The sequence below is a fragment of the Panthera onca genome, chromosome D3, assembly GCF_046562875.1.
Source record: "Panthera onca isolate mPanOnc1 chromosome D3, mPanOnc1 haplotype 2, whole genome shotgun sequence".
NCBI classification, from domain to species: Eukaryota; Metazoa; Chordata; class Mammalia; order Carnivora; family Felidae; genus Panthera; species Panthera onca.
In genome coordinates this window covers 44,113,919-44,139,589 of record NC_138350.1, presented here as the reverse complement: position 1 = coordinate 44,139,589, position 25,671 = coordinate 44,113,919, and the positions used below count along the sequence as shown (strand labels likewise).

The window sequence follows — 25,671 nt, the reverse complement described above, 5'->3', positions numbered from 1 at the left end:
TACAAGAAATAAGAAGTTACATCTGGGAGAAGAACAGAGTGGCCTGTTAGAGCAGGGGTTAGAAGGGCATTTTATAACTTTCAAATTTTGTACTATTCAAGAAATTTTAATTAATGCAAAGCCAAAAAAAAAAAAAAAAAAAGCATTTTTCAGCCTTACACAGGACCTACAGAATCAGATTCTCTGGGGAAGGAGTCAAGGGCTCTGCAATTTTAACAAACACTATGCATGATTCTCAAGCAAACAGAAGTTTGAGAACCCCTGACAGAGAGCATCATTAGTAATGCACACTTATCAGAATAATAACAGCAACAATGACGTAAGCACCACGAACACTTATTTAAAAAGATAAAGCCTAAGACATCACCGCCAACATCTTGCACAAGTTTTTTTCCGAAAAAAATTCGTTGGCACAACCAAGCATAGAAAGATTTGACACCACAATGAAGTATTCCTTGTTCTCTCATGTGCAGTTTCAACTACAATTAAGAATTTTGCCTTGTTATACTTTGCAAAATGGTTTACCTTAATCTTTCAAGCTAGGTAAGAGCATAAGAAGCCTTACCTGAGGTTCTGTGAAAAGAAGGCAAGCAAATTGCTCCTACACCGCACAACACCTCCAAACTCATGACTTCACAGCTAACAACTACACAACTACACAACTACCTTCCACATTCTAAAGAAACCTGTAATAGGAACAAACAGACATTGACAAGGGGTCTTCCATCTAGGCTGGGCATACCTGTGCTGCGAATCACAGCTATCTCTGAGATGCTAGGGAAGAGATGAAAAACCTAGCCTTAATTCTCAGGCAGTCCTGGCTTCCATTCTGCATTCTTCAATTTCTTCTCCTTTAAATCAAGATGAAAAGACAATATGGCGGAGAGATTAAGAACATGTGCTCTGGAGCCGGACTGCCGGACTGCCAGACTGCCGGGACTCAAATTCCAGTTGTGCCACCTTGTAACCTTAACGTCTCTGTGCCTCTGTAGACACTATCTGTAAAATGGGGACAGCACCACTTCATTCACCTGGTATGAGGATTACATAAATCCACATACGTGCAGCACTTTGTATAGAAACTGGTGCATCGCTCTAGATAAATATTTGCTATTATTGTTTTGGACTAGTCTTGGAGTGTTAAAGGAACTGAGTTCACAAAAATAAGAGTAAAAGCCGGGGAAGGGGTGGAGAGACAGGGAGGAAAACTCCTAATGGCTAAAGAGAAGACACAGAAGGCAAACAACAATGAAAAGTTGGTTGTTTCCAAGAAATAAAAAACCAACTACAAGATATTGAAGCAATGGGCCAAGCAAAGCAAAGCTGTTTTTTCCTTGTTCTGTGGACTGCTCAGCTGCCAGACGTTTCCATTTTCCGGTCTGGGTCCGTATCGCTGTATAAGTTTTATATCAGGGGCCCCAGACCAAGCAGGTTTGGCATCGGGGGTGGGGCAGCACCTCTCACAAAGCCCCTAAGTTCACGAATACGACCAGGATTCTCCCCCTCTGCGATCTGAGGCAACAGGAGGACATGGCCTCCACAGATCAAGACTTGAGGTGGTGAGGGAACCAGAAGAGAGCTAGAAGGACATTCCAGGTCTACCAGCTTCCCACAAACCCACCATCACCCTTGCATGTAATCTACACAAGAGACCGTGGGCAGCGAATGCAGATGGAAGGAATCTGTGAGCAAACTTGCTGCTTGATTTCTCCATTTTATGGCTGATCCGGAGACTGAGGTCCAGAGAGAGGAAATGTCTTTGCCAAAGCGAACCGCTGATGACTGAAATATAAGCCCTTCCACTAATTAAACATTATTTCACCTTTAATTGCTATATTGTAGCCATTTTTTAAAAGTTGATTCTTTAAAAACAAGCAAAAACACAAAAAAAGGTTCCAAACAAAATAAGTATCTCTTGAACTAAAACAGTGACATCAGCTGTGGAACGCTCACTTCCCTGTGCCGGCTGCTGGGCAGGAATTGCTGTGCAGACCCCCTCACCCACCAGTTCTCCAGTGCAGAGGTGGGAGATGCCAGCGTCCTTGGTGGGAGCGTGGTCTCTTGCTCTAACGTCTAACTCAGAGGTTCGATGTGTATCTGCAACATCCTAACTTCTTCCTTTAGAAGCTATTTATAAGTATCAACCATAATTTATTTTATCCAAAGTCCCTATGAATTTACTTAGGCTTTCAGCCTACTAATAGCTTACATTTGAACCAACTGAAGACACCATGTGATTCTTTTCCTCTGCAGGTCCTACAGGTGGCTACCACCTTCTCCCTGACCCCCCACCACCCCCCACCACCTCCAGGGACCACAGCAGAAGAGTCTGCTTCAACTGCAGCTAAAGATTCAAGCAGCACAGGATCCGTCTCGAAGCCTCAAGTGGCCAGAGCTGTAGGCATCAAATTTTTACCACAGACCCTGTTTTGAAAGATGTGGTCTAGCAAATTTATCAATATTGGTTTCTCATTTAAAATAATCAGATTCATAACTTACTGCCCATTAAAGCTTCCAAACAACAGAGGATAGATAAGGAGTCTTGCCAAGCTGACTTGACATTTCAGACCAGAAACAAAATGCATTTTAATCAGCAAGAGCTGCCTTACCCTGCGTGAATGTTTGATCCCTGCTCCCCCATCTTGCCTTGCTTATACACACACCTATGATCTCCTTCTCAGAGTCACAGGATCTGAAGACCCCATGGAAAATGCCAGTACATAGAACTTAAGGCGGCAAAGCTACCACACTGCCCCAAATTAAAAGCAGCCTGGAATTTGGCATGGCCACCAGAGACATGCTGTATTGCCCTCCTAGCAGTCAATTTATCTATGATCTGAAATTACATCAAATTTCCAAGGACAGGGGAAAACACTCCCCACGAGCAACAAGTTAATTTATTTGCAGGGGGAAATGAATGGCTCCTTTTGCTTTCCTGACTCTCCCATAGGCACCAGGAAACAACACAAAGTGACCCCGAAGAGAGACCCCAGACAGAGCCTTCAGTTATGTAAGACGGCCTAAAATCAGCCATGGTGACAGAGGACAGGAATTCTGTCTGAATTCTGAATTCTGTCCACAGAAATGTGTCTGAAGATTCTAAGCTGAAGTGCACCATCTATTTAAATGCACTCCCTTTTGAGGGGCCCCTGGGTGGCTCAGTCGGTTGAACGTCTGACCTCAGCTCGGGTCACAATCTCGTGGTTGGTGAGTTCCAGCCCCGCACCAGGCTCTGTGCTGACAGCTCAGAGCCTGGAGCCTGCTTCGGATTCTGTGTCTCCCTCTCTCTCTGCCCCTCTCCCACTCATGCTCTGTCTCTCAAAAATAAATAAAAATATTAAAAATTAAAAACAAAATTATCAAGCTTCTTTATGCAATCACAGGTGAGAAAGTTACGATTGAAAAGGCCCCAGATTAAGGGATTTTGTTGTGTTAGGACAAGAAGCCCCATTTCCCCTTGTTCTGACCCTTGTAATTTATTTCATGAAAGCCAGAACACAGAGGGGAAAGAATTATATTTAAAAAAAAACAAAAAAACAGAGCCTTAGGAACCCAATGTTGTCTTAGGTTTGGAAGGAGCAACATCTGAGACCACCCCCAGAAAAAAGATTGTTTGGAAGCCCCAATAAGAAAAATTCATTTTCCAATCAGAGCATGTTAACTCTTAACAACTCCCAACCCACCAGAAAGCACTCAAAGTAATGAGAACCGAGAACCATAAAAGGGAGGAGGGAAAAAAGGAGTCAGTCGGAATAATGATTTTCTTCTGCTGTCACACCAACCCTGTCCTGGAAAAGCCAAACTGAGACTAGTGTCTCCCAAGGGTGCTCCCTCCCTCCATCTCTGCCATCCCTTGATCTGGGGATCCCTCATTTCACTCACCCCAGCTTTTTTCAAGCAGTGCAAGTGAGCCAAGGGGCACCAGACCCTCACACACCATAAACGTTTAAATACCCCACAGGGAGTAAGACATTCAAAACCTTCATGTGGTAAGAGCTCCTGTCACTCCCCCTTCAAAGTCAACTCTTAGTACTTACTACATGCCAGGCACTGCTCTAGGCACTTCACATGGACTATCCTAGGAGTTATATGTTAATTGGCCTTATTTTACAGATGAGGAAAATGAGAATGGGACAACTTGCCCAAGGCCACAGACCTCCTGTGTGCAGAGCAGGGACCTCAAGCCTAGTGGTCTGACTCCACACCAAGAACGTTGCTCTAGCCCGCTGTACAGTGTGTGTGGGCTTCAGGGACCTCCCCAGACACACACACTCCCCAGCCTTGGGTCTCACTGGCAACACAACCCACCACAAAGCAAGACTTCCCCTCTCTTGAAAGACTCAGACGGGCTCCCACAGAATAACTATAATCATACATGAAAAGAAGTAAGAAGTGTCCCACACTTAAGGAGCCAAAATGAAATGCCACCATTGAGTTATGAAACAGTCTCCCGGTTTTCTGAAATCCAAGACTGTTCAGATCCTTTTTTCCCTCTTCTGCTGAGTGTTAAGGACTTCAACCTCAGGTGAATGTGGAGGCTTGGTGGCACTTTGCAAAAGCAGGAACTAGAAAGGAAAACCATTCTGTTTCTGGGTCTTAGAGTAAATTTCATTCAGAGGGAAAGAAACTCTGGACTTTTTAAAAGTTTTTAGGGATCAGTCCTAAATAGAATGCTTATAATCTCAGACAGTCATATAATACTGGGTCCTTTTCACTTATAAAAGTTGTCCCCAGTGCAAATTGAAGATGATAACTGACTCCATGTGCCAACTTCAAATAAACCAAGGTATAAAGCAGCTCCAAAAGGACAATTCATTGAAAGGAAAGCCAACAGGCAATTTGCAAACATCACATGCGCTTGTTTTATAGGCGTATCTCTAGCCACATACAGTATCAAAATGAAACTAAAAGGGAAGGAACTCACTGTACAGAAGACAAAACAATACCCTTTTTATTTTTAAAACTCTGGTGAAATAGGTTTCCATAGGACATCCCATTCTTAAAAAATTTAATGTAAACCAACCTGCCTGTGGGTCAGTCACACGATAGACTTCATCGTAGTGTATACAGATGCCTAGAGTATTTACAAATGTTATCTGTTAGGTAGTAAAGTTTTGTTGAATTTTTTCCAGCACAAATTCCACAGTAAAATAAAGAGGGGATACTGGTGTTTTTGTATAAAAATTCTTAACAGATGGATAAAGGCAATTTTCCTGAGAGAAGATTTGTTCTTGAAATATTTCTCTTTAACAACTGGAAATATAGAAATGGGATGTAGTTGTAAAAGAAGCATAAGAATGTCTAAGTTAACATTTTTCTTTTAAATTATTTAAGTACCATTAAGTTAAAATGTTTACATTCATTATAAAAAATGTTGTTAAATCTTATGCAAATGATTTAACACTGATTGCTGCAACGCAAATTGCACTTTTTAAAAAAATTATTGTTTACATGGAAGAAAAATATCTTGTTTGCTACCCTGTTTACAAATCCCGACTGACCTCAGGTCAGTCCCACAATGTGAACTTTGAGACATCAGTCACAGTGTACGTTAAGTCATAATGCAGTCTTGCACACGGAGTAATATTTTTGACGAGAAACCTCACGAACTGACTCAGCCTCCAGAGGTGTGTACCAAATGGCCTCAAATGGTCTTCTCCATGAAAGCACGTGAAATTCAGGTGTGGAAAAGGTACGAAGAAATTCTGGAATAACCAAAACCGATCAGAAGAAGCACATGATTTGGGGCAATACACATAAAACCCTTTTTTAAAAAAAATCTCTCAATATTCCTTAGCAGGCAAGGCCCCAGTCCTAGTCCCAGTTTCTGGAAGTGGCACAGAGGATGTCAGATCCCCCGGCACACCCAGAGGCAGGCTGGCTGGAAGTGGCCGTGGCCAGGAGGAGGTGACGTGCTGTGGGCTGCACTGGCCCTTCCCTGGAAGCCCTCCATCTTCTCTCTGGCTCTTCAGAGTCAGGGGCAGGGTGGTAAGGCAGAGCAAGCCTCTTGGGAAATACATCTCTTTCGAAATAAAGGCACGGAAATCACGCGTCAGAGGAATGTTCTGTCAGCATACTCGCCCTGGTCTGGACGGCTTGACAAAATCCCCGCAGCGGGCTCAGGCCAGGGCGAGGGCGCACCAGGAATCCTGTCTCACCGAGGATGTGACTTCGGCCGGGGAGGCCAGGCTGACGCCTATGTACAACCCATCTTGACCTGAGTACTTGAGCTCGCTGTTCTCAGGATTAGTGCTCTCTCCCGCGCCAGACATCACTGAGGTGCCCGCCTGGCGGAAGAGACGGATAGAGGGGGAAAGAGAAGGGGAGAGACAGTTATCGATCAATCTGTCAGGCGGCACCATCTTGCAAGCTAAGCACATGGAGACAAAGGAGATGGGCAGGGGGGCCCAGGCAAGAGCTGCCCACCATGTTGCATGGTGCCACTGACCTACCCCTGGCCACGTAAACTCTTAGAAACATTCTCCTGTGAACTTGAGAACTCACAGCAGTAATTCCTGGCAAGATGCACAGCTGGACAAAGGTAGGAAAAAGGAACTGCAGGAGGCCTACTTGTAAAAAGTACCAAACTCTCAGCTCTCTGGCAGTGAAACAAACCACACCGCCTAGGTAAGTAGGTCTTAATGACGCCCACACAATCTAATCATTTCAAAAGAGAAAATGCAGAGCCCCCCCCACCACCACCCCCCGCCCCGGCACACACACAGCACAGCTACAACCTTAGCCGTTATGCCAAAGTCTAATATGGAAAGCCACACAGCTCAGCGAGGCATGATAAATGAAATTTTTGAGCACTGACTTCATGGAAAATGAACCCACGTGTACACAGGTTTAGTATCTACCGCATTTACCTGAATTCTTTTCAAGGAGAACCGGCCATTTTGAAGGCAGACCACATTATAAAGAAAATGCTAACATCTTATATCTGTCATGGTGGTGGCAATCATTTGTTGAAACAAAAGATCACTCCTCTTGTTTCATTCATTCCTTCCATCCAAATGAGAAAGGCCAAATAGAAAACATGGTATAATTTAGTAGAATCAAACCAAAATAACTAAAATCATGTTTAGACTACAGTTTAAGAAAACAGTTGCATTTGACTTTTTTAAAAAATTCTAAGCATGGGGCACCTGGGTGGCTCAGTCGGTTGAGCGTCTGACTCTTGACTTTGGCTTAGGTCATTATCTCGGTTTGTGGTATCAAGCACCACATCGGGTTCTGTGCTGAGCATGGAGCCTGCTGGGGATTTTCTCTCTTCCTTCCTCCCTCTCTGCCCCTCCCCTCCCAAATAAATAAACACTTAAAAAAAAATCTAGCCATGACTAGCATGGTTCCCAGGCGTGGCTCCTGGGTGTGGCCTGGTGTGGCTCGGAGGACAGGGGTCAATGACATCAACAACACCCAGAAAGACAGTGCCCCGTCCACACACAGTGCCCCCAGAGGTTGAGAAGCCCCAACATGTCAACACAACATGTCTTCCTGCCTCATCCTTCACCACTCTGAGTTCTAGAACATGCCCCCTCTGGTGTCGGAACTCAGCCTGCACACATGCATCAGCCATAACTTAGACCTGCAGAACATCCCGCTGTCCCCTCCTGCCAGGTACAGGAAACACAGCTGTGTTTCCCTTGGGATTTGTATGCATGCTACACTTAGATAAGGACTTACAAGATCTATAAGGACACAAGGGAACACGCAGGGTCCCAGGGGAAAGAACAGGGTACAGTGACAGCTGGCATAGCTTAGAAGTCTGCACGAACCAGCCTTCCTTCCAACTGAATGCTTACGACCCCATCCACAGGGCCCTCATTTCCTTCCAAAGAGAAAAAGACAAGAGGAAAGACCACTACTCTCTCAAGCGAGCCCACACGTTTTTGGAGAAAGAATGTAAGCCACTGTGGCTACAGAGGGGCCACGGGCCAGCATCCCAGTGACAAGATGTGGCACCACCCCACTGAGAAGGGCAGTCACCTCTGTGGTCTTAGGCCTGATAGCCTGGAACTTGGCCTTACTGTCACACAATTGCTGAATGAGGCTCACTGAGAAAGTATCAGAGCCCAGAGCAAGCTCAGAAGAACTGCCTAAGGTGTCAGGTCTGAGAAGGACACCTAGGGGACAGGGGCGCCTGGGTGGCTCAGTCGGTTGGGCCTCCGACTTCAGCTCAGGTCATAATCTCGCGGTCCGTGAGTTCGAGCCCCGCGTTGGACTCTGGGCTGATGGCTCAGAGCCTGGAGCCTGCTTCGGATTCTGTGTCTCCCTCTCTCTCTGCCCCTCCCCCATTCATGCTCTGTCTCTCTCTGTCTCAAAAATAAATAAACATTAAAAAAAAAAAAGGACACCTAGGGGACAGAGCCTTATGTCAGTTAACGGACCAATGCTGCTTCCACGGTCTGGATGAAAGCATCATGGAAACCCAAGGCTGGCATCTGGGGAAACTGAGCCAAGGGGTACAGTAGACCTCTGCATGACCTCTGTAACTTACTTTGAAGTGATTTTGTAAACCTAAAATCACTTCAAAGTAAAAAGTTTATTAAAAAATAAAGATAGAGGCTCCTGGGTGGCTCAGTTGGTTAAGCAGCCGACTTTGGCTCAGGTCATAATCTCACGGTTCATAGGTTCGAGCCCCGCATCGAGCTCCAGCTCAGAGCCTGGAGCCTGCTACAGATTCTGTGTCTCCCTCACTCTCTGCCCCTCCCCTGCTTGCACTCTGCCTCTCTCTGTCTCTCAAAAAGTGAATAAAAACATTAAAAAAAAATAAAAAATAAAGATAAAAATAATAAAAAATTAAAATGTAGCCATGATCCCATACTTAAATCATGGCTTTTTCCTTCTAGAAAGCTCTGAAGTTCATTATTTTTTCCTAGCTTTCAAGGCTTAATCCCACAAATTACTGGATGTTTGTTTTTTTGACACAGCTAGAATGTTTTGTGCTTTTCAAAACATCCATTTGTCTGGCTGAGCTGATGCTATATCTCCTTCAGAGAAACACGGGGCACCAGACACAGGCTGAACTGAAAGGTATGCTGAGCCCCCTTGGCTCCACTCGGGAGCCTGGAAGTCAGAGTGGTTTTGCTCTTTCTGGAAAAAAAAATCTTGTTTTTCTCTCCAATCTTCACAATAACCACATGAGGCTGGGAAGGAGGGTCTGGCCATGGGACTTGCTATCTGCCCATCTCCACTTCCTCCCAAATGGACAGACCAAAGCCAGCCACTCACAGCTAACCAATCCATCCCTTTCCTGGCAAAAAGGTGGGTTTGTAAAAATACAGCGACAACAGTACTGCCACACTCAAACTTCTTTTTAAATTAACACAAACTTAGGGGCACCTGGGTAGCTCAGTCGGTTAAGCAACTGACTTTGGCCCAGGTCATGATCTCACAGCTGGTGAGTTCGAGCCCTACATTGGGCTCATTGTTGTCAGTGCAGAGCCTGTTTTGGATCTTTTGTCCTCCTCTCTTTGTCCCACCCCCAATTCTTGCGTGCTCAAGCTCTCTCTCAAAAATAAACAAACATTTTTTAAAAATTGATTAATTAATTAACATTTTAACATAAGACTTAAACTGAGGGCTTTGGGTACATAAGAAAGCAAACTTCACAAAGTCACTGAGATGTCAAAAACTTAGAATTTGAAATAGCTGAAATAATCCTGTCAAACACACCAACAAAACTATGGATTTGGTTACCCGTATAAATAGGGTAAAGTAATTTTAGTCATTAATTCCAGAAACTCCACTATGAGCAAACCCATCACAGACCCAGATTTAATCCCCCAAAAAATAAACAAAAGGGTGATACTCCATTACTCCGCATTTTAGAAAGGAGCTATCATACAACCAGCAGAGTGGGTGCACTTATAAGTGATGGGTCACACCCAATTCCATATTGATCTACCTATTCCCAGAAAAAAGCACATGTGCATTTCTCTGACTAAATCTGACTTCACCACAGCGAGACTTTCTGAAAGAAAGAGGGTACCCACCCGGATCGGCCCAGGAAGCAGCCCGCCTCACATGGCCAGACATGCTGAGATAGCAGAGGGGTCGTCACCACCACAGGTCAGCAACAAGAAACATTAGCAAGATGTTTATGAGAGCCAGGCACTGGATCTATGAGCCCAAGGAGACAGACGCTCCCTGGGTGAGCTCCCAGGCCACATACATACTTGAAAGTAAGAATGGTCAACTGCCCATCACAGATGATAAATGAGTGGCTGAGACATTGAAAGGGAGCAGTAGGTCTAAAAAGGAACCACAGAGGGGAAAGGATTCCGGGGGTGGGCCACACGCAGCCTGCAACGCTGGGGACTAACATGGACGGACTTGCAAGCATTACCCTGCTTCAGCCGCCTACTGAGTGAGGTCACCTCTCCGAGCCTCCTCCTGGGGAAACTAGAAACTAGCCCTCACATCACCCATCAAGTAGGGCTGTGACAATTCAATGTTTGCAAAAGCATCAGCATGGCACCTTGCCATGGTAAGCATCAAGGGAAGCCATTATTACTGGTGAGGAAAGGGTATTCGGAAGGGGAGGCATGCAGGGCACATTCTCAAGCAAAGCCAGCTGAAACGGAAGGATTAAGCAAAAGGGGCAAGGGCACAATGTGGGAGAAGTAACCGAGAAGGCCTCATCTAAAACTCTCTATGCCTCAGGTTCCTCACCTTGAAAATGGAAGCTAAAAAAGACGCATCTGTATCCTGAGGTTATTGCAAGAACTCAATTCATTAAGATACATAAAGCCTTTACAACAGTATCTGACAACAGGAAAATGACAGAAGCAAACAGCACTATTAGTATTATTTTATTATTATTGTTAAGGAGCACAGACCTAATTTAATCTCCCCACCTTTGCCAGGGTGGGGAGACTTACCACCATCACTTGGTGGGAGCAAAGGTGGAACTCATTCAGAGCTAACTGAAAACCACCTCAACAATGACCATCTTTTTTTTTTTTTTTGCAAATGCTTATTTTATTTTTGAGGAAGAACGTGAGCCCAGAGGGGAGGTAGGGGGAGACAGAGGATCTGAAGCTGGCTCTGCGCTGACAGCATCTAGCCTAATGCGGGGCTCAAACTCACAAACCATGAGGTCATGACCTGAGCCAAAGTTGGACACTCAACCGACTGAGCCACCCAGGTGCCCCAGCAACGACCTTCTTCTAATTGTTACTGACAACTCTTCAGAGAACAAAACAAAACAAGGTGCTTCTTTAGCCCTTCAAAAGGCTCATGGGCCTTCTTCAAATAAACCACATTAAAGAAATCCTAATACCTTGAACATTATTCTTAACAACTGAGCAATAATCCTAACAGCTACCAACTGAAATACCTATTGTCTTCTTTGATCAGTCAAAAATGACTCCTACGTCAAAGGACAGGCAAATCCCAAATTACATGAGTGATGAGTACCTGAAAAACATCAGCAGCTCATTTGAAATCAAAAGTGACATCTGACTTTCTCAGAAAAAAAAATGTGCTTGTGCCCAACAACTGAGACCCTTATTTGTAGATGGGGATACACTATTTCAACATGAAATACTGCAGTGTACAGCTTTCTTTCGTATGTCACTCATACCTCAATAAAAAATAAAATGTTTATGGAGCACCTGGCTGGCTCAGTCGGTAATTTTTTTTTAATGTTCATTTATTTTTGAGAGAGAGAGAGAGAGAGCGTGAGTGGTGGAGGGGCAGAGAGAGAGAGAGAGAGGAAGACACAGAATCAGAAGCTGGCTCCAGGCCCCGAGCTGTCAGCACAGAGCCCAACGCGGGGCTCGAACTCACAAACTGCGAGATCAAGACCTGAGCTGAAGTCAGACGCTTAACCCGCTGAACCACCCAGGTGCTCCTAGAGCATGAGACTCTTGATCTCAGGGTCATTGGGTTCAAGCCCCACATTGGGAGTAGGGCTTATTTAAATAAAAAGATAAAATAAAAATAAAATAAAAATTTTATGTAATGATAATGAGATCACGTGATAAGATCTGATGAGACTCTGACAACCCCAGTCCTCTCATCCATGGCCGGTGCAGCTATATTCTGGTACATGCCTTAAGCAGAGCCATCAAGAACTTTATATCCTACTGAGCTCTGTAATTGCACTTCTGGAGATGTGTTTACAAGGAAAGAATTCAAAGGAAGGGAAAGGCTCCTCATGGGAAGACATTCATGGCACAGTTATTTACAATAGTGGGGATCACGTAAATAATCTAATACCGAATAATACAAGATGGTTTGGAAAAGCAAGGTCCATCCGCTCAGTGAACTATGATGCAATTATTAAAAATAAGATCATGTGGCAAAGTGGGAAAAAATCCTATAATGCAATGTTAAATGAAAAACAGAAGGATATAACTATGTCATCAGTAAAATTTATGCACAAGCGAAAGTATTTCAGGGGAACCCAAGAGAGGTAGGGCCAGGGGACCATCTATCAGCCATCTATACCTTCCTTTGAATATCTTAACTGAAAGGAGTAGTGCTGTCTAACTTTAAGGTTGAAGACATTAGCACCAGAAATATGATGCAAAAGCACTTGAGGGATGAGCCAGCCTGGAAAGAGTCATAAAGTAGCAGGGGAAAAAATAGAGAGGAACCAGAGAGGAGGAAGTAACAGAGAGAAAGGAGGGCCAGAAGGGCCATGTACCCCTGAAGTCACCTACCTCCATGCCACCTAGCATCGGTTGGAACCTAGCCAGCCATGTACACGTGAAACATGGTTGCATGTAAGTTAAAACACCAAACACTCAACACCAGTATTCTAACCATATAAGAAATCTAGAATTGGCACAACTCTCCTTTAGAAACCTGGCTTGTCACATCATTGTTCGTCTTAAGTGTCTTTTCCTCTTTAGTATATTCAAGAGCTACCTATCAAGATCAGTACAATTTGGAGGGAAAATCAAAAAACTTAAGACGCTAGACCCAAGGACATGCACACAAAATTACAAGCATAAATTTCAATTGGTTAATGTTTTTCCACATCTAGTTGAAACCTTGAAAGGACTTTAGTTCAGCAAAAGCAGGTATTTGACTCACCTACACCCATCTAACCCAGCCAGTGTTTCCGGACAGAGGCAGAGGGGAGCACCTCAGATTGCCCACAGCTGAACCATCCTTCCTCCTTCTGGTGGACAGTTCAGGCAGGCGGAGGTCCTGGCTCTTTCTCTGATCAAAGTACATTCTGAGGGTGGGGCCGAAATCTGTTCGGTGTTTCCATTCACAGCTTATCTGCCCTCCACCCTCCTACAGACAACTGAAAATGGAGGCACTTCCTGTTGAAAGAATGTGTTATCAGCACCAGACTCAGCCCGGGCTTAGCACTGAACCCAGGCCAGGCTAGGTAGGAGACCTGGCAGAGCAGCTGGGCTGGAAATCTCCCTCTTAAAGGAATAAATGACTTCAGGGACAACCAGGCTGCTGCAGCCAGGACACGGAAAATATCCACTAGCCTGTGAAGCAGACACAGCTCATCTGTAGGTCACATGGACTTTTTTCTTTTCAAGGATTTCTGATCTGATAAACTCATAGAGTCAGTGGCCAGCAGTGTCTGGCTCACAGTGGGCTCACCCACCCTGTCAGTTCTTTCTCCGCCTCTACTTCACACACACCCTTACAGGCAGGCCCAGAGACCCCTCCTAAGGCAGCGTCGGCTGGGCAACCCATCAGAGCTAAGGAAACACTTACAGAACACAGCCACCCCACAGAAGAATAACACAGGTCCTCTAGCTTATGAATTATAAACATAAATTTCATTTTTGAGGAAGGGAACCAAAAAGGAGTCAACTGGGGTGTGTTTAGTCCTCCATGCCATAATCTCTCTCGATGGAGCCTTGATCTGAAGAAACAAAACACTGCACCCCAGGCAGGTTGAGGGTGAGTGTGTGATCATTCCCAGAGCATGAGACTTTGATGATGATCACACTGCCTCTTTAACTCGAATTCAGACTGTCGGCTTCCATGGCCTCTGATCTGTCCTTCCTACACATCTAAGTAAGCTTGTGGTTACGGCTTTTTCTTGTGTGAGGGGAAGCCAGCCATCCCTCACTGCCAACGCTCTCTTCTCTGCTTTTGTAACCTCTAGGTTAGGCTCTTGCAGTGCTTTATAGTGGCCTGCCTCAAGTTAAAAAAAAAAAAACTAATCCCAACAAAGGAGAAACACTTTCAGATAAATCTTAACTTCCACCCTAAAAACTACACTCATTGCAGTTTGGATGGAGGTCATAGGACCAGACACAAAAGTGACTCACTAATAGTTTAGGAAGTGGCACAAGATACAGAAACACAAGAGTTCTGTCTCCATCAGGACCCGTGAAACCCGTCTCCAGTAACAACTCAAAGCAAGAGAACATAGCGCCTTCTCTCACAAGCAGGGAGAGTCATGATCACTGCAGCCAATGACCTAACTCAGTTTTCAGCAAAATATTTTACTTATTTCCTTGTAATTTAATAAGCAAGTTCTTTAATGAAGAGCTCACTGGCTGTCCCCTTGGGGCCTCACGCCCCTTCTGGGCCTGAGTAGCCCAGGTTATATCCAGTCCCCAGGACGCTGCCCTTTCCAAGTAGGTAAGGACAATTCTATACAATCTAACCTGGGCAAAGGATCCCATTGTTTCATGCATCTATGCACCCATACCAAGTTTGTCACGGTGATGAAAGGCACACCCAGTGTTTGTGAGTGCCCTGGGACTATCAGTAAAATGTTAACATACAAACATAAATGGCGGGGGCTGGGGTGCCCCACAACTTGAAGTCACCAGCATTCTAAAGAAAAAGTTTATCTTCTAAAATGAATCAAAATGGATGACTCTAGTTGTCAAATTAGGTGGCAAAGGATCCTGCGGAAAGATTTAAAACCTGGTAAATTATGATCTTTTATTTAAAAAAAAAAAAAAAAAACAAAACTGTTTTTTCAGATTGGATGAGTATCCTCATCTCCCCATTTCAATCGGAAAAAGCAGACCATGGTCTGAGAACCAAGCAGCATTTACAAGAAAGCGTTATGAAAGTACTGTCACAAGGAATGAAAAATTGTGGCGATCAGAATAAAATTATTTAAAATGTAGTTACTTTGTTAACACAATAGCTCTACATCTCTTAAAGGAAAGTAAGGATTTATTTCTAATGCCTTGGGATGAAAAAAAAATGCCATGCAAATAAAGCACATCACTATTAACTTCCAAGATTATATTTAAATAATACTGTTCTCCTTGAGCTTCAAAGAGGTCTGCAGGCATCTCCCACTTATGCTACACAATGCTCTTAAGGACCAGATGGTAGGAATTACTTTTCCCTTTTAGTAGGAGGAAAACAGAGGCTTTACAAAACCTTGGCAGCTTTACTACAGTCACACATAGGGCTGGAGCTAGTGCCTGGATGCCTGAATCGATTTCCTTCCAGCTGCTACTCCGTGAACCCCAGACTAAACTGCAGACCATACTAAGGCTTCACCATGAATCAAGCAAATAAGCTTAATCAGAGCTTTAAATTAAAAGTGTCTGTACTTAATAAGATAAAAATATGATTTTGGCACGTGCGCTTTGGTGAAACCAGGCCATGCTAACAACACCTAAAACTGCAGCACAGCAAGTAAACAGGCATTTGAACATCCTCAGATATTGACTTGAAACTCTTTACTCACAGGACTGCAACAGTACACTGAGATCAATACCTGTCGTTTATTTGTTCAAATCTTTCTTAAAATCTGAAGTCAATAAAATACTCTGTGCTCAGTCCCACAGATCCCAAGTGCTGGGTCTGGTGTGATAGGTAGCTGAATTATGAATTATCACATATGCCAACGCCTGTCTTTGTAGATGCTTTTTAAAGTTATTAAAATTTCAGAAAAAATTAACAGGTAGATCTAAACATGAACAAAGCAAACAGACTGTATTCAGTTCATATCCATTAGATCTTCATATCGCTAGTAACCCTTTTGGCAGACGCCCATGAAACGCATAATAAATTACTTTTGTTCCAGTAAAGGAATTCATTTTCTTCGAAGATTCATTTAGCAATAACATTTCAGAGCATTCTAAGCCAGATTTCTTAAACTTGGGCATGTTTTCCCGTAACATTATTTCATGTTTTGTGACAATTTGTATATTCTTACAGAGGCCCGGGTTGGGGGGTGGGGGGGGCAACTGCAAATAATTTGTAATCTACAGAGAAACTTTGTGTTCTGAAATGAAGCCTTCTAACCTGAGGCTATATGAGAAGGTGTGTGACATTCTCCCCACACTAATGCTCTACCTAGTATTCTGGCTTTCAGGTTGTGATGATGAGTCACTTATTAAACCACAGTCCTGTGATAAATTGGGTGGACAAATATATCATAAGCTATTTAAAGAACGATACAGTTGTGCTGTTTCCTAATATACAGATAAAGGCATTGGATATTAATGTAGCGCAATGCATTTTTAACGACTCCTCACCATCCTCCCCATAACACACAGACCTGTGTGCATACACACACATACACATGACACAGAAAGAGGGAAGTCTGGAAGAGGCCTTGAGATCAAAATGAAAGTATGTAAACCCCACACGCTTACGTGTTCCTTGCCAGGTTGGCGTGTGACTTTCACAGTGAAGGCCGATGTGGTCAGACAGGAACGTGAGTTATTAGAAGGAACTGAAAGAAGAAAGGGAGCCTGGCACATAGGGAGCATGAAGATAAAATGCCAACAAAATATTTACGTTCATGGCTTGTAGCAAGAGGCAAGTGGGATGTTAATAACTGTGATGATTGGTCAGCTCCCTGGGAGTGGTAGCAGGCCGGAGACCTCGGTTCCAGTCCCAGCTTCCACACTGGCTGGTTTTGTGACCTTATGGAGTCACTGCGGATTCTGGTTTATAAATGAGGCAATAATGATACCTAACTGCAAGACTCTCACAGACTCTTGTGGGAGATTAATGACTTTTCAACTCTGTTTTTATTCATTTAGAAAAGAGTATCGTAGACTATAAACTCTGAGGGAAATGGACACTTGCCTATTAAATGCTTTTCAATGATTTCATAAAAACTAACTAAAGGCAATTGGAACATTCTTAAAAGTTCCACCTAACTTGGCACTCACTGTGTATCAGATTGAAATCACACCCTTAGAAGGATGTTACTATTACAACCTTGTGTTTGATACTTTTAAGAGAGCTTTTTATAATCACATTAGGGACATCAACCACAGTAAATTTCACTGCCTGTTATTCTTTTATTACCCAATTGACATAGTCTTAGTACCATAATATATTTTATTTAGAAGTACGATATTGACAAGAAGATTTGTATAATGTGCCTTATGTATTTGGTCGCAAGCAAATCACTTCTCTGGCACCGTTTTCCCACCCGTTTCGGCAGGATGATTTCTGACGCTCAAACTACTAATGAAAATTGGTCAGATTTCTTTAAGAAAATATTATTTTTTCTCTCTGAAGATTTCAATATTGCATAATATCACATATTAATCTAGTATGCCATAATGATAACACTGATGGCCAGACCTGGGTCCAAATCCAAGCCCTGCCTCTTAACATATACACAACCTTGGGCTTGTTACTTTGTTCCGAGTCTCACTCCCCCCTTCACAAACCGAAAATGGAGATAAAACAACATACGTAGAGTGATAATTATGAAAGAGAAAAGGTACCTAAAACACCTGACATGTACAAGTACTTAGAAGCAGACTTCTGCTTTGCTATGTCCAGTATCTCATAAGTGATGAAGAATGGAAAAAGGAGAGATTTCTCAGAAGCAAGAGTACAATGATAAAATGCAAGGCTAACACTAATACCCAACTCTCCTGCAACCTAGGACACCTGTAAAATATTCAGCTTAAGAGATGAGCAGTAGGGGCGCCTGGGTGGCTCAGTTGGTCGAGCGTCCAACTCGGGCTCAGGTCATGATCAGTTCAGGTGTTCGAGCCCTGCGTCCAGCTCTGTGCTGATAGCTCAGAGCCTGGAGCCTGCTTCAGATTCTGTGTCTCCCAATCTCTCTGCTCGTGCTCTCTCTCTCTCAAAAATAAACATTAAAAAAAAAAAAAAAAAAAAGGCGAGCAGTAATTTTTTGTCCTGCTCCAGGAGCCTCCTGAACCAGAACTGCTCTGCAGAGTCCAATTCTTCTGAAGGAAAGCAACTCTTACAGTTTTTGTAAGTCCTTCACGAATGTACCTTTCAGCTACTTAACTATTGTAGGAATAGTTAATAATGCAGGATCTATTATTTTATGACCAATCATAATGCCATAGTAAATCCAGTGTGAATAATTACTTGGACAAAAAGACAGTGGAGTATAAATTTGCTAATAAAGAAGCTGTGATTAAAGTGGTGTTTTCCGATATGCAGCATAGGATGCGAATATCAATACACAAAATCTACAAAAAGATTTTTAAACATTAACCATTAACCTACAAAGTACATAACCTTTCTCCAGAATGCCTTAAAGATGTTAACTGTTGTCTTAAATTGTTCTTCAGAAGAACATCCAGATATCCTAACAAGTGTCAGTCCCTAAATCACTGCTGTAGCCATAAGCACTATGAGGGCACATTAACTCTTTCAAACCACTTGTAGCCCAACATTTAGCACCATGCAGCTCAGAAGTACTTCTGACAAGGTTGTTGAATAGAGTTATTACCAAGGAGTGACTGCAGTCGGGAAACAGGTCTAGCTAGGCACCTAGCATCCCAGAAGAATAAATGAGGCAGGAATGAAGACACCTATCTCACATCGAGAAAATGACCAAACAGCAAGTAAGGCCCACCCTCAAAAACACAGAACCAGCCAGCATCAAATCTGAGATGAGGTCCCTGCCTCAGTCTAAGGAGGTGTGCCTCTCATCGTGGAAGCTGTCTACTACCAGCAACAAACCACAGAGATGAGGAAACATTTCCTATCCCGAAGACACCATGCCTAACATGTCTCCATTCAGAGGAAGATTCACCCAGCAGCCACCACAAACCGTCTTGCCCTGAGAAGCCCTGGAGACAGAGAAACTAAACCCCAGGCCTACATCGCATGCCATGAGACCAGAGCACGTCACTAGCTCCAAGGGAGGGTTTTTCTAATTACGAAGGGAAACCCTGCTTGTACAACGTACAAGCGGGAGCATGCTAGCATTTGTTTACATCAATTATCAAAATACGCCATTAAGAATGCTTTAATTGTTGGACTCCAGCAATCCAGAAAAAGAAACACATTTGTTACTAAAGTTGGGTGCTAGACCAAGTCCATCATTTAGAAATGAAGGTACTTGGCGCCCTACTAAAGGCAGACTTTATATTGATTTGAGCCAGTTTTCAAAGTGTACTTGCACTCAATTCACCGGCCCCATCTCCTGCCTTTGGCTCCACACCCTACACTCTGTGACACTGGCCACTGAAACTATGTCCTTGAAGTACCTCAGATACCATGCTCTTCCTTCTGGAAAGCTCCATCCCAGGGTTTCCCCTGCAAAAATCCTACCCAACTAATTCAAAAGTACTCTGTGAAGCCATTTCCAACTCTGAGGTTGAATCAACAGCTCCCTCCTTTCGACTCCTACATACTCTACTGTGTCGTTTCTTTAACGCACTTCCACATCTAACCAGCAGTGAGATCTGTCTACACCTGCTCCCCACCACTACCACCACATTCTAAACAATCTGAGGTCAGATACCTTATTTTACTCCATTGTGAACAGGGCCTCCCGAAGCACAATACTATTTAAATGGAGTAATGACCATAAAGCAAGGATTAGTGAGATATAGCTCATCTCCATTTATTCCAACATTATAGAATTTATGAGGACCTCAACATTTGCAGTTTTAATATAAACTTAAGTAAAAAGTTTTTAAAGTTTTAATATAAACTTAAGTAGTTTTTAATTTTTTTCAGTAATTAGTTACAGAACTACCTCTAGGCAGGCAAATATGTTCGGTGATTTCTTATTCCCAGACATTAAGTCTTATTGCTGATTTCAACCCCAAATTAACCCTTCCTGTACCAAAGGAAAGTAAGAGAAATACTTTTGACCTATAAAATTTGAGGATAAAGAGATAAAGCTTATATATACGTACATAATAAATATGTATTACATATATAATATATATACCTATTACATATACATATCATATAGATTTTACATATATGTAAAGTGTTCTCTAGTTTTGCTAATTTTCAGCTACAAGTCTTAGAGGAATAAGAATATTTCATACTTATTAAATTTTACTTGGGAATTGCTAAAATAGAACATGTTCCCCTATTTCCCTCCTAAATAATAAAAAACAAAACTATAAAATGTAATTTAGTCAATAAATGGAATTCAATGAAAGATTTAAATATTCTCACAATCCAGAGAAAATATATATATGCCAAAGAAAATCTGTTATCTATTTAAGTTAACTAAATGCATATTTTTCAGTAAACCTACAGGTGTAAGAAAATTTTAGCATGAAAGACTTTTCTGGGAAAATGTATCTTTAAGTTCAAAGGGCACAAAAATCAAGTTAACACATTTCTTAACAAACACAAGAATTCCAAAGGAACAAACAAGACAGGGGCTATTTTATTATTTTATTTTTTAAATATTTACTTTTGAGAAAGAGTGAGAGAGAGAGACAGAGCATGAGCGGCGGAAAGGAGACACAGAATCCAAAGCTGGCTCCAGGCTCCGAGCTGTCAGCACGAAGCCCCACGCGGGACTTGAACTTACAAACTGGGAGATCATGACCTGAGCTGAAGTCAGACACTTAACCTAACCCACTGAGCCACCCAGGGGCCCTGTGGGCAGGGGCTAACATATACACCTCTAACATATAACCCACCTCTAACATATACACACCACACATACAAAACCTACAACAAAGAGAAACTGAGTCATAATAAGGTAGCTGGGTCAATGACCTGATGACCATCAGAAGGAATGTCTCCTTTTACAAGAGATCTAGTTAAAACACAAATTAGCAACAAGTATATAAAAAGCTAAGACATTGTAGCTTTACGACAAATAAGGAAAGAAATGAGGCTTCAGAGCACCGCAAAAATGATTTCTGTGGCACTTAGACACTTATCAAGGAAGAATGCCAAATGCTGCGTGCTAGGAATCCTGCCCACTCCTTCACTGCTGTTGGGGAGGGAACCCTGGAGCTTTTGCTCACAGCAGCAGACAGCTTCCCTCTCTCCAGAATATTCAGCTCCTGCTGGGCTAGCTCAGAAACCAGCCACAGACACCTGGTGTCCCCACATGAACATGCCCACATGCAGGACAGGGTAGGAACATCAGGATTTAAGAGGAGCCTGTTAGGCGCGCCTGGGTGGCTCAGTTGGTTAAGTGTCCTGACTCTTGATTTCAGCTCAGGTCATGATCTCACACTTTGTGAGTTCAAGCCTTGCATTTGGCTCCTCTGCCCTGACAGCGAGAAGTCTGCATGGGATTCTCTCTCTCCCACCTCTCTCTGCCCCTCCCCTGCTTGTGCAAGCTCTCTCTCTCTCAAAATAAGTAAACTTAAAAAAAAAAAAAAAAAAAAAAAAACACTTTAAAAAAATAAATAAAAGAAGGCCTGCTGGGAATGCGTACTGATCATGTCCTACACTTTCCCAGGGGGGAATTAAAAGGAACAGCAGGTTTGACGTGGACCTTTGCAACAAACATTCTGACTTCCTTGCTGTTACAATCATTAAGACGGACAAGCAGTTATGTCGCCACTTACATCTCAGGTGGCCCCCAGTTCCTGCCTTCCACCGGGAGTATGCCTAAGATTGCCCTTTGTTTTGTAGCTCGTGAAATAACCCTGAACTACTAACTTCCGCCACTTGTGGGCCACAGGGGCCACTGGAGATCAGTGGGACGGACCCATCATCAAAGAAGCCCACCAGGGTGCCATGTACAAGTACCAGGCACAGCCCTGCTTTGCCCAGTAACATTTCCCTCACCTGTGGCACTTCCCCAACTCCTAGAAGCATCCAGTCACGACACCGGCTCCCTCCAACATCACAAACTGTGACCAAAATGGGAAAAGGACACATCTTGTCAGCGCAGCCACCTTTCACAAATGCTTCGGCCAGCTGCTCACAGACGGCTCCCCCAGCGTGGTCCTCCTCACAGCTCTCCCAGCCCCTGGCCGGCCTCACACACCCAGGGAAGGCTCTGAAGGTTCTAAGGGGCCACTGAGTACACACAGTGGCACTCCTCGGCAGTAACCCGGCAAGACCATTCAGGTCTACAACAATTATTCCTGGAGAGGGACAGTTTCCAAAGGCAGCCAGCAGATTGCCTTCTGTGCGGTAGGCCTGGTTCCCCACAACAGCCACGTCAGGTAGGGGCTGCTGGAGACATCCGTGATGGACTAACCTTCGAGAGAACCCCCGAAAGCCCGGGTGCCTGTGGAGCCCAGGTGGGGGAAGGGTGGAAGGTGAGTCCCTACAGAGGGAAGGGAGGAGGGCAAGCAAGCTGTAGCCCCGGCCAGCCGTGAGAAAAGGTGTCACAGAGGCTTTGAGGCTGCTTGGGCTCTGCAAGCTGCCCCCTGGTCAGGTCCGCAGCTCGCATGGCCCGGCTCCCGCGGAGGCTGCACAGGCTAAGGGAATGCTGGGGGCTTGCTGCACGAGACTTTGCACAGAACTGCTCTCAAACTCCACCAACCTCCACAATCCTTACTGCTTTGCCTCCTGGCCTCTAGCAGGGAATGGAGCGTTCCTCCAAATGGCACTGACCGGCAAGCCACCTCCAGCATGCTGAGTCCCAGGTGAGAGATGCCCACTGAAGCACCCAGAGCTCAGCAGCAGAGCTCCCGAGGTCCCTCTTCCAGGCAGGCCAGAGCCGCAGCCCGTCACTGACTTCCCATGGCTCCTCCCCTGGAGGACAACTGATCAGACTTGCAAATGGTCCCTTCTGGTCAAAACCACGAGAGCAAAACGAACCCCACTCTCTGTGGTTCCAAGCCCCCAAAGCCCAATGAGGGGCAAACACCTGTATTTCTGTGCCATTTACCACTCACATTTGGCTTTTTCCATGCTTAAGCTCACCTTAACAAACAAAAGTGATCCGAAGCTGGCAGCGAGCTTCATTTCAGCTGGGAGAGACTGACATCACACTGAAGCCAAAAACCTGGCTGCTACCTTAGTGCTTTCAAAAACCGGTTCATCATTTTGCCCTATGTAGGTAGCTACTACTACATAAGTGTGGCTGAGGACTTAGGGTGTAATAAAGAACATTCTTAAATAATCTTTATCTTTCCATTTCCACACAGGTAAATGTTCTGTTTACCAGTTTGGACCCTTAAAATTACACCTAACCCTTCTGTTAAAGAAAAAAAATCATACACCAGAGTCCACTTTCATAAAGGCTAGAAACGTTCTTTAACATCTATCTATAACAAACAAAAAACAATGGAAAGGCTTTTTGCCTTGTGAAACTCAACAGACTTCTTGTGTGATTAAAGCAAAAAGCAAAAGCCCAACAGAATTTGGGATGGAGGACGAGAAATATCAAATATAATTTTAAGCAGCCTAAAAAACTTCTTTCATGTTTCATTTTTGCTTATTAAACCATTCGAAATATGACGAAGAGAAAACAGCTCTATGGTTCCCAAACCCCGGTCAGAAGACACCTCGAGGGCAACAGTTTCAATTTCACCTGGGGCGCTCGCTCAAATGGGGCGCTCGCTCAAAAACACAACTTTCCAAGCCCCACCCCCAGAGACTCTGACTCAGAAAATCCAGGGTGGGGCCCAGGAATCTGTAGCATTTCAAAGGACCCCAAACAGGGCAAAGCTAAATGTGAAAAACAATTACTAAGTAAACAGGGATTTTAATGCTCGTGTTTTGACTTAAACTAGTCTCGGTGTAATCCTTAAAATCACCGAGGCACGCTCACTGCCACAGTCCTGCAGCCCAGACCTCACCCGCTGTGGTCTAGAGTGAGGCCTGGTCATTTTTAAAGAGCATTCTGGGTAAATGTGGGAAACACTGGGTAAATGTGGGAAACACTAGGTGCTCGGCAGTTGAGAAAAACGGAGTTTCCGGTCACAGCTTTACAGAAACTGTGATCTTCGCGAAGACCCTTGCATCTCTACCCTCAAGAGCAGGAATTACTCACAACCAAAATTGCTCCCTGGCTTGCGGCAAGGCTGAAATGAGCCTGGGTGCCCTGAAGGTGAGTTAGAAGAAGGCAAGGCAGGAGGGCAGTGGATAAAGGAAGATCGGTGAATATAGCAGCACAGCACAAACTGTGATGAACTTTTCTTGGGGTAAATGATTTTATTAAAAAAGAAAAACGGGGGGAGGAAGAGAAGAGAAAAGGGAAAAAAGATGGGAGTCTCTCTATGATAAGCAAAAGCAATTTAAGTGCCATGGGCACTGAGATCTATAAAACCTCTGACTCCTAGTTCTCCTGGTCTACGTTAGAAATACATATATATGGCAGCTCAGATAGAAACCTGCAACTAAAACTCTGGAAAGCACTTCAAAACTTCTTGCTTTTACTTGGGTTAATTTAACCATAAAAAATGATATAGATCTTAATTAAGAGGTTTGTAAAGTACTTGCGTTTGTCATTCTGTTGACATTCAAATGTAATCTCCTCTAAAAACTATTCTTAGGTATCAGCTAACTAAACCGAACTGTTGGTTTAGATTATTGTACTACCAGATAAGATAAAATTTGAGATAATAGACTAGAGAGCAAGCGCAACCCCCTAGCTTAGAATGAGTCTATATACTGCTTTAACACTTACCCCTGAGGATGTCGGTTGTGTTGTAGGGGAAGTGTTTTTGCTGCAGTCATCTGAGTTAGAAGAGGTGGAAGTTGGAGTCATAGGAACAGAATTATTGCTACTACCTGCAAATCAAAATTAACCTCATAAACACACACATACTCTGCTGTTCAAGTTAGCAGATGCTTTACAATCAAATAGCATTTTACTGTATTTACCAGAGCAAGCTTTTGACTTATTTATGTTCTTAGGTTTTCTTTTCCTGGTTTGAATTCCCTCTTTTTTCATAGCAAGCGGTCGAGGCACCTAAAAAAAATGTTCATATAGGCCTTAAGTTTAACATTATATGGAAGAAAACACAACTTTTAACTAAAGACTCAACATAGGTACTGAAAGCCCTCATTTATAAAAGAAGCTGGCATGAATTTCAGTCCAATTTTGATACATGCGCAACAGATTCCAACCTGGACAAAGGCTACACTTTCCCGATCAAATGCAGATTCCCTCAGAGAGAATGGGGTTATTTGCCAGGGAAAATTTATTCCCTCAACTCACTGTTTATTGTTTTAAACAGCTTCAATTACAGAGTAAAACCAAGAAGTACATATTTTTATTTCAAAGAGATCATGTGTTCTCTCCCTCCTACACATACAAGGTTAATTTCCTTTTTAAGATTAATGTGTTTATAATATTTTGTGCTATGCTTAAAATGAGTAACAGAATGTTGCTAACTATAACTATCAAATATATTATTGCTCCTTTGCATAAATGTACTTGCTGCATTCCCCAAATGTCAAAGATATAGTTATTGTGCATTTCTAGTTGGTTCCATGCCTTTTTTTCCTCTGAATATACAGTTTTTTAAAAAGGTTACTACCATGTTGTCGACTCTAAAATGCACATTTTTCACATTTTAGTATTTCTAAAATTGGGATGTCTTACAATGGATGTATGTGACAGTTCAATTGGCAGTATTT

At 43.4% G+C, this 25,671-nt stretch overlaps 1 protein-coding gene across 4 annotated transcripts in view; it reads right to left on the bottom strand.

The window, feature by feature from the left end:
- The window catches only part of GATA6 (GATA binding protein 6), a 66,063-nt gene that overhangs the window by 28,915 nt on the left and 11,477 nt on the right, over positions 1-25,671 (bottom strand). For 2 of the 4 annotated variants that reach the window (XM_060613429.3, XM_060613431.3), the window contains exons 5-7: positions 24,913-25,000; positions 24,716-24,819; positions 96-6,287 (exon numbers count right to left, since the gene is read on the bottom strand). In XM_060613429.3, the coding sequence (XP_060469412.1) occupies positions 6,120-6,287; positions 24,716-24,819; positions 24,913-25,000 (360 nt within the window). In that variant the 3' untranslated portion in view covers positions 96-6,119. Of the gene's footprint in view, positions 1-95; positions 6,288-6,869; positions 7,006-24,715; positions 24,820-24,912; positions 25,001-25,671 lie in introns of those variants that run through there. The other 2 variants (XR_009604307.2, XM_078435381.1) reach the window with 2 other exon arrangements.